General features: G+C 42.4%; 1 protein-coding gene across 11 annotated transcripts in view; it reads left to right on the plus strand.

The window, feature by feature from the left end:
* gphnb (gephyrin b) overlaps window positions 1-17,626 on the plus strand; it is a 117,354-nt gene that overhangs the window by 31,498 nt on the left and 68,230 nt on the right. For 8 of the 11 annotated variants that reach the window (XM_074615259.1, XM_074615252.1, XM_074615256.1 and 5 more), the window contains 2 exons: window positions 8,839-8,917; window positions 10,263-10,310. In XM_074615259.1, the coding sequence (XP_074471360.1) occupies window positions 8,839-8,917; window positions 10,263-10,310 (127 nt within the window). The remainder of the gene's footprint in view (window positions 1-8,838; window positions 8,918-10,262; window positions 10,311-17,626) is intronic. The other 3 variants (XM_074615254.1, XM_074615255.1, XM_074615262.1) reach the window with 1 other exon arrangement.

Consider the following 17,626-nt stretch of genomic DNA (forward strand, 5'->3'; position numbering starts at 1 on the left):
TGCACAAAACTGCATGTGATCATCATAAAGTGGGCATGTCTGTAAAGGGGAGACTCATGGGTACCCATAGAACCCATTTACATTCACATATCTTGAGGTCAGAGGTCAAGGGACCCCTTTGAAAATGACCATGACAGTTTTTATTCGCTAAAATTTAGCACACATTTGGAGCGTTATTAAACCTCCTTATCAACAAACTAGTATGACGTGGTTTCCAATGGTACCGATGGATTCATCAGGTTTTCTAGTTCCATATGATGCCAGTATCTTCACTGTAGCTTTAGAACTGAGCCGGCTATGCGATAATATGCGTTAATATTGCATTAACCTTGACAGTACATTGTATGTAGTCACAGTTACTATGAGGAACTTTAATTTCGTGTTAAACGTGTGTTGATTGCGCTGTGGACAAAAGCGGTAGTGTTTCCAAGCACCAGAGTCCCTTTAGAAACCTTCTTCATTTTACTGCAGCACGGTCTGACTGACAGTCTGCCCCGTGCGGTCCTGGCTCTGGTTCTCTCGTGCCTCCCTTCCCTCCAGTGGGCCCAGCAATACGGCCTCCAGCAGCAGCGTGGTGTCAGTGTTGGCTCCCAGCGGGGACCAACAGAGCAGCGATGCAAAGCTCTGCTGCTGCGTGCCGCCCCGAAGTATGTTGAAGTATGTTTCTTTTAGGCATTGTCCGACCTAGCAACAGTAACTAAGGGTTGACTCAGGATTGGTCCATTGGACATTCATTTCTTTTACTAAAACTTGACATCATATCCACCAGATTACTGTATTATTCTTTTAAGAGCAGCAGGGTGGCCTATAGAGCCGTAATGATGGATAAGCTCTGTCATAATTGGGCTGGAAGCAAACTTTGGCACAAGCAACTTTAGGCGCTCTGTCTTGCTCTGTGATTTGTAGCCCATGTTGTGTAAAACTGCTGATCCATGGCCAGGTGTCCAAGGCTGTGTGTATATATAGGTGTTCTCATGTACCTGGAAAAAAGTGTATGAGACTGATGTTGTGGTGTAACATTTGTATATATATATAAGTGTAGAAATGCATACAACACAGTGCATGTGAGTTGTGTGTTGGATGTGTGGGAGGAGACCTGCTATAAGGGAAAACCCCATTAGTGTGGGATGCCAGAGAGATAATGAGTGCTGACTGCTTTATGTGCTGGAAATGATGGAGTGGAACATGGTAGCAGTTTATGAATCCTCTCTGCTAGTGGCTAGCAAATGGCATGCTAGCTAAGCTACTGTATTACAGATGGACAGCACCCTAGCCTGCATGGTAACTGACTGTACTGACTGTAGCTGTGTCCTAATACTACATAATGTGTTTCGACTGGGAAGTGACTAAATTAAGTATGCTCAAAAAAGTCAGTATGCGTGTCAAAAAAGTGTGCTGGTAATGTCCCATAATGCAATGCACAGAGGAGGAGCTACTAACAGCAGTGAATGGTGGTAAAACAACTCCTGGAAGATCTTTGAAATGTCTCTCCCCTCTGTGTGTGTGTTGTATTCCGAGCTTCTCTGTGCTTTGTAGACATAGCTGGTCCGGCCGTTCGTGCCTTTTAGTGCATGTGAGCGTGCACCACTGACGAGCTCACGGCCACCACTCAGCGCTACTCTCATACGGCGTTTACAGCTGATACCGCCGTCCCAGTGACGGCTTTGTTGCGGAAGTGTAGCACCCATCCTCCGGTTCCCCCCTCAGGTAAACTCTGTTAGCTCTGTCTGTAATATAGCTGTTTATTATGATAGTTTTGTTTAGCCTAATTATTTCCTCTTTTTTTTTTTTACAACTTTCACTCTCTACTACTCCTGAAAGTTTGAAGTCTCATGGCGTTACAAGTCAAATAGGTGAGGTAGAGTTACTCTGACATCAACCTGTATCACACAAAGGGCTAGCCTCCTAGCTGACCTAGCTACTTGTAGTCTAGTTTCTTTCATTCCTGTAACTTTACTAAATGAAGTGGGTGAACTTCATCCTGATGCTAAAGTCCCACTTCTTGACAACAACATACTTTGTAGTTGGAAATTAGATAAGAGCCATTGCCACAAAATTATGTCACACTGGTTGTTTCCAGTGGTGGAAGAAGTATTCAGATCATGTACTTACGTAAAAGTAGTAATACGACACTATGCAAATACTCCACTACAAGTACACGTCCTGCATCTAAAACCTTACATTACAGCAAAATGAAGTTAAAGTATGAAAAGCAAAAGCATTCATTCTGCAGAAAAATGGTCCCTCTCAGTGTGTTACTGTTATGATATATGTTGTTTTTGGATTAATATTACTGGTGCATTAATGTGTTGCATTTTAAGGTTGTGTTCATTTTAAATACTTTATATACTGTTGGGTAGTTTAATATACAGCAATGCATCACATCCTATAAGATCATCATGTGTTTGTAGCGTCGCTGTCCTGCGAGAACCACATTTCTCAGCTGTTTTCAGCTTTGTGACAATACTCTATGTTTCCAGCTGATCCAAGAGACTTTTTAAATTGTTTATTCATCTTAAAGCTTCAGTAGGCGAGATTGGAGCAAATGTGATTAAATAAAGTTATTTTTATAAAACGGTCGTCCTGACAGTACATGAAACAGGTAACCTGAAAAAAAACATGTTCCTCTGTGTGGAAAGCAAGCAGTAAGAGCTGATCTGAGGTCTGCTGTCCAGCTGCCGTCTATGAGAGCCGGCTGTCAATCACTCTGAACTCCGACCAAACGGTCAAACTAGGCAGCGCTGATCAAATATGAATCAATATTATGTTAATGCCTATTTCTCTCCTCAAATGTTTTCTGAATCATCTTGTAGTGCACGGTTTAGCTGTAAAATGAGAAAGTTTGTGACCCAGTAGCCATGTTGAGATCAGGGAACACCACATGACCGGAGCACAGCCAATAGGAACGCTCTCTCTCTCTGAAATGACCTGTGATTGGTCAAAGTCTCCCGTCACGGGCTAGATTTTTTAAAGCCTGAAAACAGATCCATGAGGAGGTGAAGAAGTCTAGTTATCACTCAGAACACTTGAATTACAATATGCTATTTTCTGAATCCATAAAGAACATTTCATCCATCAGCTTATCAGAAAAATTTAAATTCAGAAATCACTTATTTTGAAAAATATGAAAAATTGTAATCTTCAAAGTAACTAAAGCTGTCAGACAGTATTACCTTTGAGATGTAGTGGAGTAGTATATTCTGTATATAAGTTGTATAAATTGGAAATTGTTCGAGGAACTTGTACTTTATCAGTAAATGTTCTTGTTTATTGTATTCTGCAGACATTCTCATTGGTTTTATACTGTATTACCTCCAGAAGAGCCAGTATAGGGAAAGATGCTATATACACTTTTCCCATTCATCTATTCTCCTCTAAGCAATATGTCCTCCTGTGTTTTCCATTCATTTTCACTCTATATTGACATTTCTTCCTCCCTGATCAGTTGTCTTTGGTCTCTTGATGTCGTCCCCTGTGACCCGATCTCTCCTGCTCAGCTGTGGCTCAACGATTAACCCTTTTAAGAGCGTACGTAGAGTGTTTGTGTTTGGGTGTGTGTACGTCTAGATCCCATGTGTGTGAGCGTCGTAATGCTTCTGAAGCACCGGGCCTCCTGCTCTCCTCCCACTGCTGTAGCCTGGGGACATCCACTCACACACTCACACACTCACAGGTGGGGGCAAACATGAGATGGTAGCAGTCAATACAGACATAGGCACCAGAAAGTAGATATCAAATTGAAAAAAATGATTACGCAGAGATGCCCGTATGGATAAATACAGTGTGGTTTTAAGACATACTTCAGCTCAAGCATGTAGAGTCAGTCCTCAAAATCCCAGTTTCTCTTAATTTTTTCTTTATTTGACCTTTATAATTATCATTTTATGTTTTTTTATTTTATAGAAAGGTGCTTTGTAGAATTATTTTTGGAAAGTTCACGATTAGAGCTGCACAATTATTCAAACTTTTATCGAAATCACAATATGGCCTACTGCAATTTTCAAATCGCAGGAGGCGTAATATTTGTTAAAGGCGAAATGTGTGTCAAAAAACATTTTAAATTAAATATTGTAGTTCTGCAGAGATGTCCTGGCCTACACATCATATTCTACAGACTTAAGAAAACATCTTTGTTTGTTTGCAAAAATAAAACCATAATCATTTTAATATGTTTTTCAATGAAAATGTGAATAATGATGTAAAAAATATCATTACCTGTAATATCTCAAATTCATATCGGAATTGCAATGTCAGTCAAAATAATTGCAATTAGATATTTTTCAGTCAAATTGTGCTGTCCTATTCAAGATTATTATTATTCTGAACGTGTTCATTCTTGACCTTGAATGTTTAACCAAAACAATCAAATCACTGCCTGTCTCCAAAGTTTTTCAACCACATCTTATTACTATGATTAGCACACACAAATAAAAGCTAATGTAAAAATTAGGACCGTCAAAGTTAACGTGATAATAATGCGTTTAAACGCAACTAATTTCTTTAACGCATTAACGCAACCTACGATTTTTAGATTGTAGCGAGATCAGTTTTAAAGCTAGAGTGAAAATACTGGCGTCATATAAAACTAGTTTAATACTGGCTAAATTTTGGCGAGGAAAAACTGTCCTGAGCATTTTCAAAGGGGTCCCTTGACCTCTGACCTCCAGATATGTGAATGTAAATGGGTTCTATGGGTACCCACGAGTCTCCTCTTTACAGACATGCCCACTTTATGATAATCACATGCAGTTTGGGGCAAATCATAGTCAAGTCAGCACACTGACACACTGACAGCTGTTGTTGTCTGTTGGGCTGCAGTTTGCCATGTTATGATTTGAGCATATTGTTTTATGCTAAATGCAGTACCTGTGAGGGTTTGTGGACAATATCTGTCATTGTTTTGTGTTGTTAATTGATTTATAATAATAAATATATAAATACATTTGCATAAAGCAGCATATTTGTCCACTCCCATGTTGATAAGAACAGATAAAAAATGTGCGATTCATTTGTGGATAATCGCGATTAAATAATTTAATCGATTGACAGCCCTAAAACAAATAGACAAAAAGAGAAATAAACTCCCCAGAAACAAAAGAAGGCCTCTTGAGTGCAAAAATGTGCTGCTTCTAGTGCAGTCTTTTGGTTGCACTCAATATCATGAATGTCAGGTATGAAAATCGATTGCAGTGGCTTGAATCTAAATTGCATCGCTGAGATATGAGCTTCTGCTTCTCTTTAAATGTTTGACCCCAGAATAACAGGATGATCTACTGGTAACCAGTCTCAGATGTGACAACTATCTGTCTGACCTTACAGTAGCTGTCTGTCTTCTAGTGGTTGTCCAGCCATGTAGAAGCATTGACCTTTAGCTCGCTGTGTAGCTGTATGAACCACAGGGAATAGCGCCTGCTGGGGTGGGACGAGGTCACTGCATTGCGTCTTCGCCTTGGCCGCGACCTCGGACTAGAGTGGTGTTACTCTCGGAAGGGTAGGAAGCGAAGCTAAGTGGACGTCTGCTGTGATGATGAAGTTTCTTCCTACAATGCGGGTTTTAGGACGGACACCGGAGACGTTTGGGGGGCAGGCGATGCGGGTTTACCTGGAGAGAAAGGTGCATGGGCGGAGCTCTGCAGGTGGGAGGGAGCAAACGTCATGAATCCTAGCGCACCTTTTCCCTCCTCCTCTTCCTCCGTCCTCCCTCCCCTCTTCCCCTGTCTTCAGCTCTTGCACAGGATCACATTAATATTCCTTTGAAGCCTGTTTCAACTGCAGCCAGATCCCCCTCTCTTCCACTCTCACTCCTTCTTTCCCCCCTTTTTCCTCCCCTCTCTCTCTCTCTCTCTCTCTCGCTCTCTTGATTCTTTTCCCTGCTATTGTTTTGCAGAAGGGATCGCCTTCCCACCATTTCTACTAAGCGGTGCATCAGGGAGGGGCAGTTTTATTACCTTCGCTCAGGAGTTCCCCCTTTTTGCACACATGTGCACACACACACACACACATATGGAGGGGTGGTGGGTACCGATGCCTTTGACAGAGCGTGTTGATTGGTTCAGAATGGTTGCTGCCTCTTGTAGGAGAGTGGAACGGCTATTTTTAGATCAAGGGGTAGCTGGGAGAGAAAGACTGAGGAGGGCTGTATGTGTGCGTGTGTGTGTGCGTGTGTGTGTGTAAGGAATACTGCAGTCTTGAAGGAAGTTCCCTCTTCACACACACAAACACACACATGCACTTCTGCAGCAGTGCCCCTCTAAAGCCAGGGTGGTGTGTATTCCATGTGCTTGCTCCCCTTTTTCTCTCCTCCCTCCAACCTTTTTTTTTTCTCTCGCTACATCTCCCCTCCTCCTCCTCTTCCTCCTCCTCCTCCTCCCCTCCCGCAGTCTTTCTGTCTCTCTTGTTTCTCCCTCTCTTTCTCTCTTTCTGAGCTGGCTCGGTGTGCAAATGTCAGCACTCTCCCATTTATTTGCCAGAGCCCAGAGCAACGTCCTGCACCCTCTGTTTACCTCCGTCTCCACTGTGCTGCTGCCCCGTCGCCGCGGCTTTTTCTCCTCATCAAAAAAAAAGAAATCCTTTTCATCCCCTCAATCTCTCCTTTTTCCCTCCACCATCATCCCCTACATCCTTTCCTTCCATTTTTTTTTTACACCACTCTTGCTTCACCCGTCCGCTCACCCCATCCCTCCGCCCCTCCTCTCGTTCATGGATCATGGCACTTCATTGGAGTAACATCATGACATTTCCAGTCTTGTCTACAACAAGTTTTTTTTGGATTAAATCCACTGCACCACCACCACCACCACCACCACCACCACCACCACCACAACCACCGTTGTCGCCCCCCCTCCGGTGCTTCGCTTTGCATCTATTTTAAGACGCGAGCGTGTCCGTTCACGTTTGGCCCCGTCAGATCACGAAACACCTTGTCCCTCTCTTCATCCTCCTCGTCTGTCTCTTTCCGTCTCCTCTCACTTTGTTATCTTTCTTTTTTTTTTTTACCCATTTTCTCCTCTCCCCATGTCTCCCTGTCTCGCTCCATCCGTCACTCTATCCGTCTGTGATCACCGTGATGACTCATGTGGCTCGCACCTGCTCTGCAGTCGAGGGTGCTGCCGCGCCGAGAGGTTGGAGACGGTGAAGGTGTGGCTTCACGTAGGCTCGGTGTGATCAAAAAGTGTGCGGGGTGAAGGTGGTGTCGGCGTTTGCTTCATTTACATAGTGGCCATATTTGACGCAGAAGACGTTGTAGCAGCTACACCAGACATACTTTTTTAGGGCTGACCCAAACGCTTCGACGCTTCGACCGTTGTCGTGGTAATCAACCTCCAAATCAGTACTTGAATGCTTAGTTTTTTGTTTTTTTATATACAAGTATGTAATAATAAAATATAAATCCCAAAGTTGCCCATGAAATAAGGAATAGTTCATTATTATTATGTGTAGAGGTGTGTGTGTGTGTGTGTGTACAGTAGTAGTGCATCGGCGTTGTCCCGAAGCTTCGAATGCCTTCGAATATTTCTCACAGAAGCTTCGAAGCCCAAAAAATGGTATTCGGAACAGCTCTATAATTTTTCTATACAGGTACACCTGCCTTATTACAGTCAAAACTGACAAGCGGTGCTGCAACAAATGAAAGCGTCCTATCCTCCCTAATTTAGACACAATGGACGAGCCCCGTACTTTAGGGCGAAGGAGGCTAAATAACGCTCCAAACTTACACAAAATTTTGGCGAGGAAAAACTGGCATGGCCATTTTCAAAGGGGTCCCTTGACCTCTGACCTCTAGATATGTGAATGAAATGGGTTCTATGGGTACCCACGAGTCTCCCATTTACAGTCACGCCCACTTTATGATAATCACATGCATTTTTTTGCATGCAGTACAAATGTGTTATTTTCGCGTGTTCTAAAATGGTATATTTGAATATTTCTGCATACTGGGGTCCCTAAACAGTCTTGAATTACATAAATTGAGTATCACTTTAAAGCTGAGACTCTTGTGGATCCAATGAGCCCAACTGTATTCATGTGTGATGATGTTAGTCCCCATAGGAGACATTTCATTGTAGTGAAACCGTTTTATTGAAACTTGACCTCACTGTATAAAATGACCTGTGGTGACCTCTAGGATAATCACAGCCTCATGAAAAGTTACAGCCACAAACTAGAGACCTAGAGCATTCAGAGGATGGATGGCTTTCCTTTTTTTAACTCAGATTTTATACATATGGTGGTGTGTTCTTTATACTATGACAGTTTTCCTAAAATTAGACTTGAAAAAATCGCAATATATCGCTTTATATTAAATCGTAACCCGTGTATCATGATACGTATCGTATCGCCGGATTCTTGCCAATACACATCCCTACTCTACTGTATGTCCAGTTTTTTTTTTCACAGGTATGAAATGTGGATCAAAATGTAAGAATGAAGCACAGACTTATTCAGAGATGTGAGCGATCGGAGCTTCTTGGATGTTGTTCATCTAGTTTTCATCATCTGATCAAAGAAAGATCACTTTGGTGTGTTTCGACGTTTTCTTCATCTAAAGAACAGTTCAGTCTCCCACCCTGAGTAATCACACGTGGCCAACCATGACACAGTTTAGAAAAATAGTAATTCTTGGTCTTGCAAAGTGAGTAAGTGTGTTGGCATGAGGAAAAAACATTAGCGTGATACATTTTCCCTTGTAATTACTCACATTTATGAGAAAGAATCATTTTCCGTTTGGACGATGCCGGTGATGTAATGATAGCAGTTTGTGCTAAAGCCCTTCGTGCATTTCTACTTAGATTGCTTATCAGTTTGTGTGTCTGTCTCTCTCTCTCTTCGTCTATCCAGTGAGCGACAGCTGTTTTCGGAACCTTGCAGAGGACCGCAGTGGCGTCAACCTCAAAGATCTCATCCATGATCCCTCCCTGTGAGTATTTATTACTTATCATGACAACCTACAGAAATGATGAAAGAAAACACCTTCATGCACACAATCGTTTACTCCAGAGTTAAATCCTTTAACTAACCTTAAATCCACGACACTGAAAACTCTGCGTGTGTGTGTGTGTGTGTGTGTGTGTGTGTGTGTGTAAGCCGTCTGTTTTTTTGCAAAACTAAAAATATCTCTCCGACACAACATGTCGGGGCTCGGTGTCGCCCTATGGAGGAGAAATTCCCAGCATGCATGGCAACAACAAAAGAGCTGCAGCACTCTTCTGTTTAAGGATGACTCTCAGTAGCTGGAGGAAGTCATTGTTTGTTCAAAGAAGCTAAAGGAGGTGAAATCAACACTCTTGTTTCCATTAACAGGGATGTGATCAGTGACAAAAGAGCACGTAGAAGACAGACAGGAAAACAATAATCTCCATCACAGCTGAACTTTACGTGTAACAAACCTGAAAATAATCTCCTTGTGCTAGATGTGCATTAAAGGAATATTTCACCCACAAAACGACCATCTGTAAATCAATTACTCACCCCGTGTCACCTTGAGTTCTCGCATACCCCCACACAGAATTAAACAACAGAGAAAAGTCTTGATGAATTGAAGTAAATGGCGGCTGCGTCTAACAACAGCAAAACTAAATCATCCGTTTACTAACTCTCACACGACTCGTTCTGCAGTATAATCCAAGTCTTATTCATCCAGTCGTATGCTCACTACTTCCTAAACACATGCATCTTCGCTAAAACCTTGGACGAGCGGCGCGCCTGCGCAAGCATGAGACTTGTTTGTGCAGAAGCGTTTTAAAGGTGCAGTGTGTAGGATTTGGCGGCATCTAGCGGTGAGATTGCACATTGCAACCATTCTCCCGTGTGCCAAGCGTGTAGAACTACAGCCAGTGTTTGGTTTGTCCGTTCTTGGCGAATGTAGAAACACGGCGGCCGGCTCCGTGAAGAGGACCCGCTCCCTATGCAGATAGAAACGGCTCATTCTAAGCTAACGAAAACACAATTCTTATTATCAGGTGATTATACACTGAAGAAAACATAGTTATTAATATTATATTCCATTTCTGCCAATAGATCCTCTCAAAAGCTACACACTGTTCCTTTAAATAGGAAGGATTTAGCAAAGATGCATGTGTTTGGGAAGTAGTGAGCACACGACTGGATAAATGAGACTTGGATTACACTGCACGAGTTTGATAGTGTGAGAGTTTGCAAACGGGTGTTTTGATATAGTTTTTGCTGTTGTTAAATGCGGCCACCATTTACTTCAATTCATCAAGACTTTTCTCTGTCTTTTTGATTCTCCGTTCACCGTGGAGGGATGTGAGAAAACCAAAGTTTTCTACAAGCATTCAAGGTAACACGGGGTGAGTAAATTGATATACAAATGATCATTTTTGTGGGTGAAGTATTCCTTTAAAACATTGTTTTTGCACCTTTTCAGCACTGTGTCATTTGGTTTATTTCTATGATTATGTGGTTTTCTGCCAGCTCAAGTCATATAAACACAGACATGACAATGAACGTCACTTTTATAAACAAAGCCAACAATTTACAATTTGTTTTAGAGTGTGGAGGTGATAGAAAAGGGTTGGACTGTCCCCTCTTAGTCGATTGGTTGACTAATTTGTCATTTTGGTCTGAGTCGACTAAGATTTATTTAGTCAATCTGTTGTTTTTTATGTTTTTTTCATGCTTAATGACTTATTTCTAAGAAACTTTTGAGCACATCTCTGGTAAACACAAGATTTAAAGTGGTGCTTGTGTGTGATTCTTTGTGGAGAAACTCTAGACATTACACCATTGTGTGATTGTTGAACAAAACCATGGGCATCAACAGGCTGCTATATAACAGACTGTAATCCTCTGGAAAGGAACCTGGCTGCAGGAATTTGCTCCCATTCAGCCACTGGAGCATTAGTGAGGTTGGGCGCTGATGTTGGGAGATAAGGAACTGGCTCACAGTCCCAGTTCATCCCAGAGGTAGGATTGGATACGGTTGAGGTCGGGGCTCTGTGAAAGCCAGTGAGGTTCTTCCACACCAAACTGAAAACTATGTCTTTATGGAGCTCGCTTTGTGCACGGCGGTGAACATTGTCACGTTCAAACAGGAAAGTAAAAGGATCCTCCCCAAACTGTTGCCACAAAGTTGGAAGCAAGTCGTCATACTTTAGCCCATATAATGTCCACAGCAGAAAAGAAAAGAGGTGATGTTTTACGTCAGATTTGATGTCACTGAGCAATGTTATCTCAGTCTTTTATATCAATGCACGTATCACACGTTGCCTTTCGCTTCATCCTGCGACTCCAACACCGTGAACTGCGACCCCCTCCCCCCCAACATGCAGACTCAGACACGCTTCTCTAGAGTCGTTCTCCGTGCAGCCATTGATTCGCTGGAGGTCCTCCGTCACAATATCACTGGAGTGTCACCGGTTCCCCCGCTACGGGACCCTGGACTGATCCGTGCTTGTCATGTCCTTTACGGTGTGTTTATTTTCAGGCTGATGTGTAATGTGTATGTGTCAAGTGTGTGTGATGCAGAGGGGGAGTGTGTGAGGAGGCCTGTGCCATGTCATGTGCTTCACGCTAGACGGAGTCACGGAGCGCCACAGAGTGATTAAGGATCCATCCATGCTTATTAGTACGGTATGCACACACTAAGGGAACATTTAGAGTAGTTTTGTATTGTTTTTTTTCTGTCCGAACACGCTTTAACGCATGTGTGTGTGTGTGTTTTGTTCACAGTTATGTACTCTATAAGTATATTATGTATTCTTCTGTATAGTTCTGTATAGATTTATTTGCACTCATATTGTGTCTATTTATTTTCCACTCTGTATATACAGTATACATCTTATGTACAACATTGCGTACTTTACAAGACAAATATAATGCGACCCAGATTACATTTTTATCAACAGAATAAGGAACGTTTTTTAATCTGCAAAGTCAAAAAATATTCGTACTAAACAACATTTTATACATTAAACCAGCTTGTGTTAACTAAAGCATGATTATCTGATTTAATGTTTATGTTTATGCAACTCAAAGCACTTGATCTTGGTTAAATATTGAAAAAGTCAACGCTGACTTGAAGCACGAGACAGGATGAGTTTACTTTTTAACCCCTTACCGAACTTTAACCCAGTGGCGTCAGAGTCCTGCTCTTTGTACATGTACAGTACCACCCACCCTGATTATTTAGGAGCACCAGTCTTTAGAAGCTTTTGTTGTAAAAGTGTTTTGCAAAAGAAGAATCCTCTTTCTAGCAAGAGTGCAGCAAATATTTAACTCACGAGGTGAAAAATCAAACACTTGGTTGTACTCCATGTCAGTATATATAGTCATGATAAAGTCCTAATATCCATCCTCATTTGGATTCATGAGTTACAAATTGACACAAGAAATATAGGAGGTGGATTTATATAATTAAATATTTGGATACAAGTCATGGCATCCTTTACATTCCCATACAACGAAACTGCATTTAGAATTTTCCACTTTCAACCAGGAGACCGCTGTTTGTGTCACGCATGAAATTAAAAGTTAACGTTCACTAATTTTAATTTACGTCCGTACTTTAATAATGTAACAAACATAGTCATTTTAAGCCAAACCATGATGTTTTTTTTAACTAAATCTAACAAATTGGTAGTTTTTATGCCTCCGCGCTGGCGACAGCGTTATGTTTTTAGTTTGTCCCTCTGTCCGTACGAACAGACGTCCGTCCAGTCCATTCTTGTGAACGCGATACCTCAGGAACGCCTGGAGGGAATATCTAATTTAATTGTAGTTCATTTTTGTTTCAATTTACAAAGTTAACCACGTGTTTAAAACTGTTTAAAAGTGCAACCGTAATCTGGCAGAAAATACTTTTCCCTCGAAACGTAATTGAGAATACAGTTTAGTTGTATGGGAACGTAACTTTGTATGACAGGGTTTTCCTGAGGGGCTTTGGATTCCACTTTAATGTCACCACTATAATAGTTACAGAGGACTTTTACTGTTTCCATTTATCATCAATTCTGCAATTTCCTGACGGATAAAATGTTACTGAGGAAATGTGTGTTGACAGTTGATAAAAGGTTCAGTTGCGGGTAACTTCTTTTGTTTGTCGAGTTTGTTGATGTACTGATGGTTGACGAGGTCTCCTCTGTGAGGAATGTGACGGTTGGTGGTGTTGCTCAGAGAGGATGCAGACTTAAGGTCTCTGGATGAAGGTGTTGTGTACCAGTTAGCAGAGAGGGTTGATCTTGGATTAAACGGGGTGCTGTTAAACATTTGAACTGGACATTGAGACAGGCAGCCGGCGTTGGCGTCCTCGTCCGCTCCGCTGTGCCGCGGTGACGCTAGCTGATGCAGACGGCGGGCTCTGGGCCGGCTGACCTCCTCTGGCCTCCGAGATCCTCCGTGCCATGTTAATCCACGCCATACCACGAGTCAGCGGCTCCATCAGGTTGACCAGCCGGAACGCTGTGCCCTCAATGTGCCACCGCCGCCGTGACAGAGATGCATAGACAGAGACAGGCAGAGAGAGAGGGAAGGAGGGAGGGAGGGAGGGAGGGAGGGAGTATGGGGCCACAGCAGGACACATAGCATAAACTATAATCACACACACACACACACATTGGCACATACAATCAATCAGTCTGCCCAGTTTGGCATTCAGGAGCATCCAGAGGTGTGTCAGGTGGAGAGAAAAATGATATGAGAGAGAGAGAGAGAGAGAGAGAGAGAGTAGCAGAGGGGGGTGAAACTAATGATACCAGACTCAAGGACACACAGATGAGGCAGGCTAGATGTGTGTGTGTGTGTGTGTGTGTGTGTGTGTGTACACCTGGGCGTCCTTGTGGGTAGTTTTTTGTATGCATCTTTACTTTTTCGGTATGAGCGAGTACTTTTGTTTAGATTCATATATTGTGGCGTGTTATGTGTGTTTATGTGTTGGAGGCAGAGCGAGCCTCCCTCACTCCCTCCCTCCCTCCCTCACTCCCTCCCTCACTCCCTCCCTCCCCGGGGCTGTTGAGCCAACTCTGCGTCTCTGCCCTCCAGCGACTTGTGTTGTAACAACCTTTGTCAATTTTACAAATTGTCACGGCTAAGAATAGCCATGAGTCAATCAGATGGGTGACAGTGGGCTCGATTTCACAGTCAGGAGACGGTCAGGGGACGAACACACACACACACACACACACACACACACACACACATACACACACATAAACATCCACTGCACCAATAAGCATCATAATAAGTATTTTTACTTGGATCCACTTTTCTTATCGGAATATTTGTGATTGACTCAGTTAAAGTCTCAATGAATCTGAAGCTCTGCCTGCAGTAGTTTACATTACAAGTAACTGAAACACACAGATGAGCTCTGCTTGTTTATGCCACAGATGTTACCTTTGTTGTTTAAAGGTCCCAATAGGGGCTCCTTTTCCGATCGTACTTAGAACATGATGTAATGTTCAAAAAAACTTTATTTTCCTCATACTGTCTGCCTGAATACGCCTGTATTTGCCTGTATTTACCCTCTGTCTGTCCGTTTAAGCGCATTTCAACAGAATTGCATTGCTTGGCAACAGCTTGGGTCCATGTTTACTTCCTGTATTTCCCTGCAACCGAAAAAATAAACCGGGGCTGCGTCCGAAATCACATACTCTGCTCTACATACCCACTATGTGTACTATCGTTCAACATACTTTTGTGTGCATAAACAGCAGTACGAGTCTTTTCGGACGCACTGAGCAGTAATTTATGTCGTCACTTCCTGAGAGCCTCCTTGCCGGTTGGAGACGCGTAACCATGGTAACCCTGTGCCAACCTCATGTGACCAGAACGATGATTTGTGAGAATCAAAGTCTGAATTAATTTAAAATATATACTATGCCCTAACAAAGTAAAATCTAATACTTTAAGTTAAATTGAAGCGTTATTGATGTTACAGAGCTGTCCGTCAACGTCCATTATGAACGTTGTCGTTACTACTGTATTGCATTGTGGGATATTTAAGCCGTCGTTGTGTCCAGCGTTGCATACTGTAATATTTCACCGGAAATAGTATTTAATTTGCGTACTACTGGTTTCATACTAAGGTTTCCGACATACTAAAAAATCTGTGTTTTAGCGTACTAAATAGCAAATTAGTGAGGACCGTTTTTGTGTCAAATTATTGATTTCTTAAGTAAGTAGCTGTGTAATAAGCGGGATAATGTACAGCGAGCCGGTCGTTGTTGTGAAATAAACCCCTTAAGGGCGATGCAACAATGACCAGCTCGCTGTACATTATCCCTTACTTATAAGCCTCATAGATGTGGGTCAGTAGGGCCCTGCTAATCCCAATAGTGTTGTTATTATCTATTGACATGTTCAATCACCCGAAAGAAGGAATAAAATAAGACGACAGCGACCTCTGCGTCGGGGTGCCTGTTGGGGTTTATTCCACAACAATGACCGGCTCACTGTACATTATCCCTTACTTGCAGATTTGTGACATCACAAATGTACAGACATCCTGACGGCTCATTTAAAGGCACAGTTTCTGAATACGGGCTGTGTGTATTCCTCCGTGGATTGAGCATTTTGATACTTTCACAGTATTTATCCAGCACTTAAACCTGATTTATAATAAAAAAAGACATGAAAATCTCACTTTTTACAATATGGCACCTTTAAATATATGAGTTTGATATGTGGTGTAGCCGGGGTGGTTTAGAAAAAGACAATGAAATGGGAGAGGGACCGTCAGCGATGGCGGATCTGAACCAGGATGACATTTATTCTGTAAATAAATAGAGCGCTTGTGGGGTGGAGTGGTCTGCAGAATATTTTAAAGTGTGTGTGTGTGTGTGTGTGTGTGTGTGTGTGTGTGTGTGTGTGTGTGTGTGTGTGTGTGTGTGTGTGTGTGTGTGTGTGTGTGTGTGTGTGTGTGTTTCTGAGGCGGCGGTTGGCGTGCGTGTTGTTGAGTGGAGTCATGAGAGTGGAACCCCTCGCTGAGCACTCAGAGCTCTCATCACGGTGGGGGTTTGAAGAGGTGGGCTAGTCCACTCCTCCTCCTCCTCCTCCTCCTCTTCTTCCTCCACCCTTCCCTCTATCAGCCAACATGTTGAGAGGTGACCCCTTGAGAGCTTTCCTACATATGGACGAACCAACAACTCAGCTGTAATGGGCTCGACTCCACGCTTCTACTGGGGAGCGTGGAGATGGCCGAGACACTCCTCTCCTCCCTGGACGGAGTGTGTGTGTGTGTGTGTGTGTGTGTGTGTGTGTGTGTGTGTGTGTGTGTGAGAGAAAGAAAGAGAGAGTGAGATTGAGTGCCCTGTACAAAGAGCTTGTATTATTAATGAAATCACCCTGGCAGATGAGTCTTATCTTGGAAGTGTCCCACAACCACAGAGATTTGCAGCTGGCTCACATGCACACGTACACACATACTTCTCCTCTCTCTTGTTAAGTGTGCCCCTGACGGTCTATAACTCCTTTTTCTCACTCTTTTCACTCTCTCTCTCATCCCGTCTTTCTCTCTTTATCCTCCTCTCTGTGCTCGTCTTTTATTCATAGAAAGATTTGGCCGAGGCGTCCAGGCTTTCAGGCCAAAACTACTGCCATGCTCTCGACCCCCCCACCCTCACACACACACACACACACATACACACACCCTGCCATCTCTTCCCCCCCCCACCCCCCCTTCTCATCCCTCCCTCCGCCCGCATCAGGATTTGTCCACACCTCGAGCAGAAAGCCTTTATTCCAGGCCGACTACCTCCGGCCTGCAGTTTGAGGAAGAGCTTTATATGTCGTAACCCCCTGCAGTAGAAAGAGACATAGATGGGTGTTGGAGATTAAAATGTTGCAGGCCCTTTCCCCTCTAATAGGCTTCCCTCAATTCAGAGCACACCCACCCAAATACAGCCAAGCACTCCATCTGCAAAGCTAGTCATGCTGAAACGCACACTTATGCACACACTCATATACATGCACGTACTGTATATGCATGCATGTTCACACACGTGCACAAATATACACGTATGTGAGCATGATGACGTGCAACAAAGGTACCCGTTGCTGCAGTTATTGATTGGAGTTATTTCTGTAAATCAACGACAACAACTTGAGACGATTTCATCCATTTTTCTGCTGCTATTTTTTCATGTATGTAGCCTCATAGCTAGATGTGTAGTAAAATGACATTTCATTCTTATTCTACCCACAAAGCTCTGATTGATCTTACATATCTGTTTTACAATATGATGTGATGTTTATCTGGACCCCAGGAAGAGTAGATGCTATGTATTTCATTACACCTGCCCAGGTATGGAGGACGGAACCTGCAAAAATAAATACAAAATAAATAAAAAAAATAAATGCAAAAATAAATAAATAAATTTCAAATGTAATACAAAATAAATACATTTATAAATAAAAGAGAAAATTAAACAGAACAGTAAATATAAGTATAAGTATAAGTGAGTAAATAAATAAGTAATATAAATAAATAAGGGAAATAATACAAAGATAAATAAATAAATTATTACAGGAAATCAATTAACAACACAAAACAATGATAAATATTGTCCAGAAACCTTCACACTCTAGCTTTATAATTGAGCCCACTACAACCTAAAAAAGCGCAAGTTAGGTTATTGCCTTAAAGAAATCAGTGGCGTTAAAACGAATT

The sequence above is a fragment of the Sebastes fasciatus genome, chromosome 18 (assembly GCF_043250625.1).
Source record: "Sebastes fasciatus isolate fSebFas1 chromosome 18, fSebFas1.pri, whole genome shotgun sequence".
Lineage (NCBI taxonomy): Eukaryota > Metazoa > Chordata > Actinopteri > Perciformes > Sebastidae > Sebastes > Sebastes fasciatus.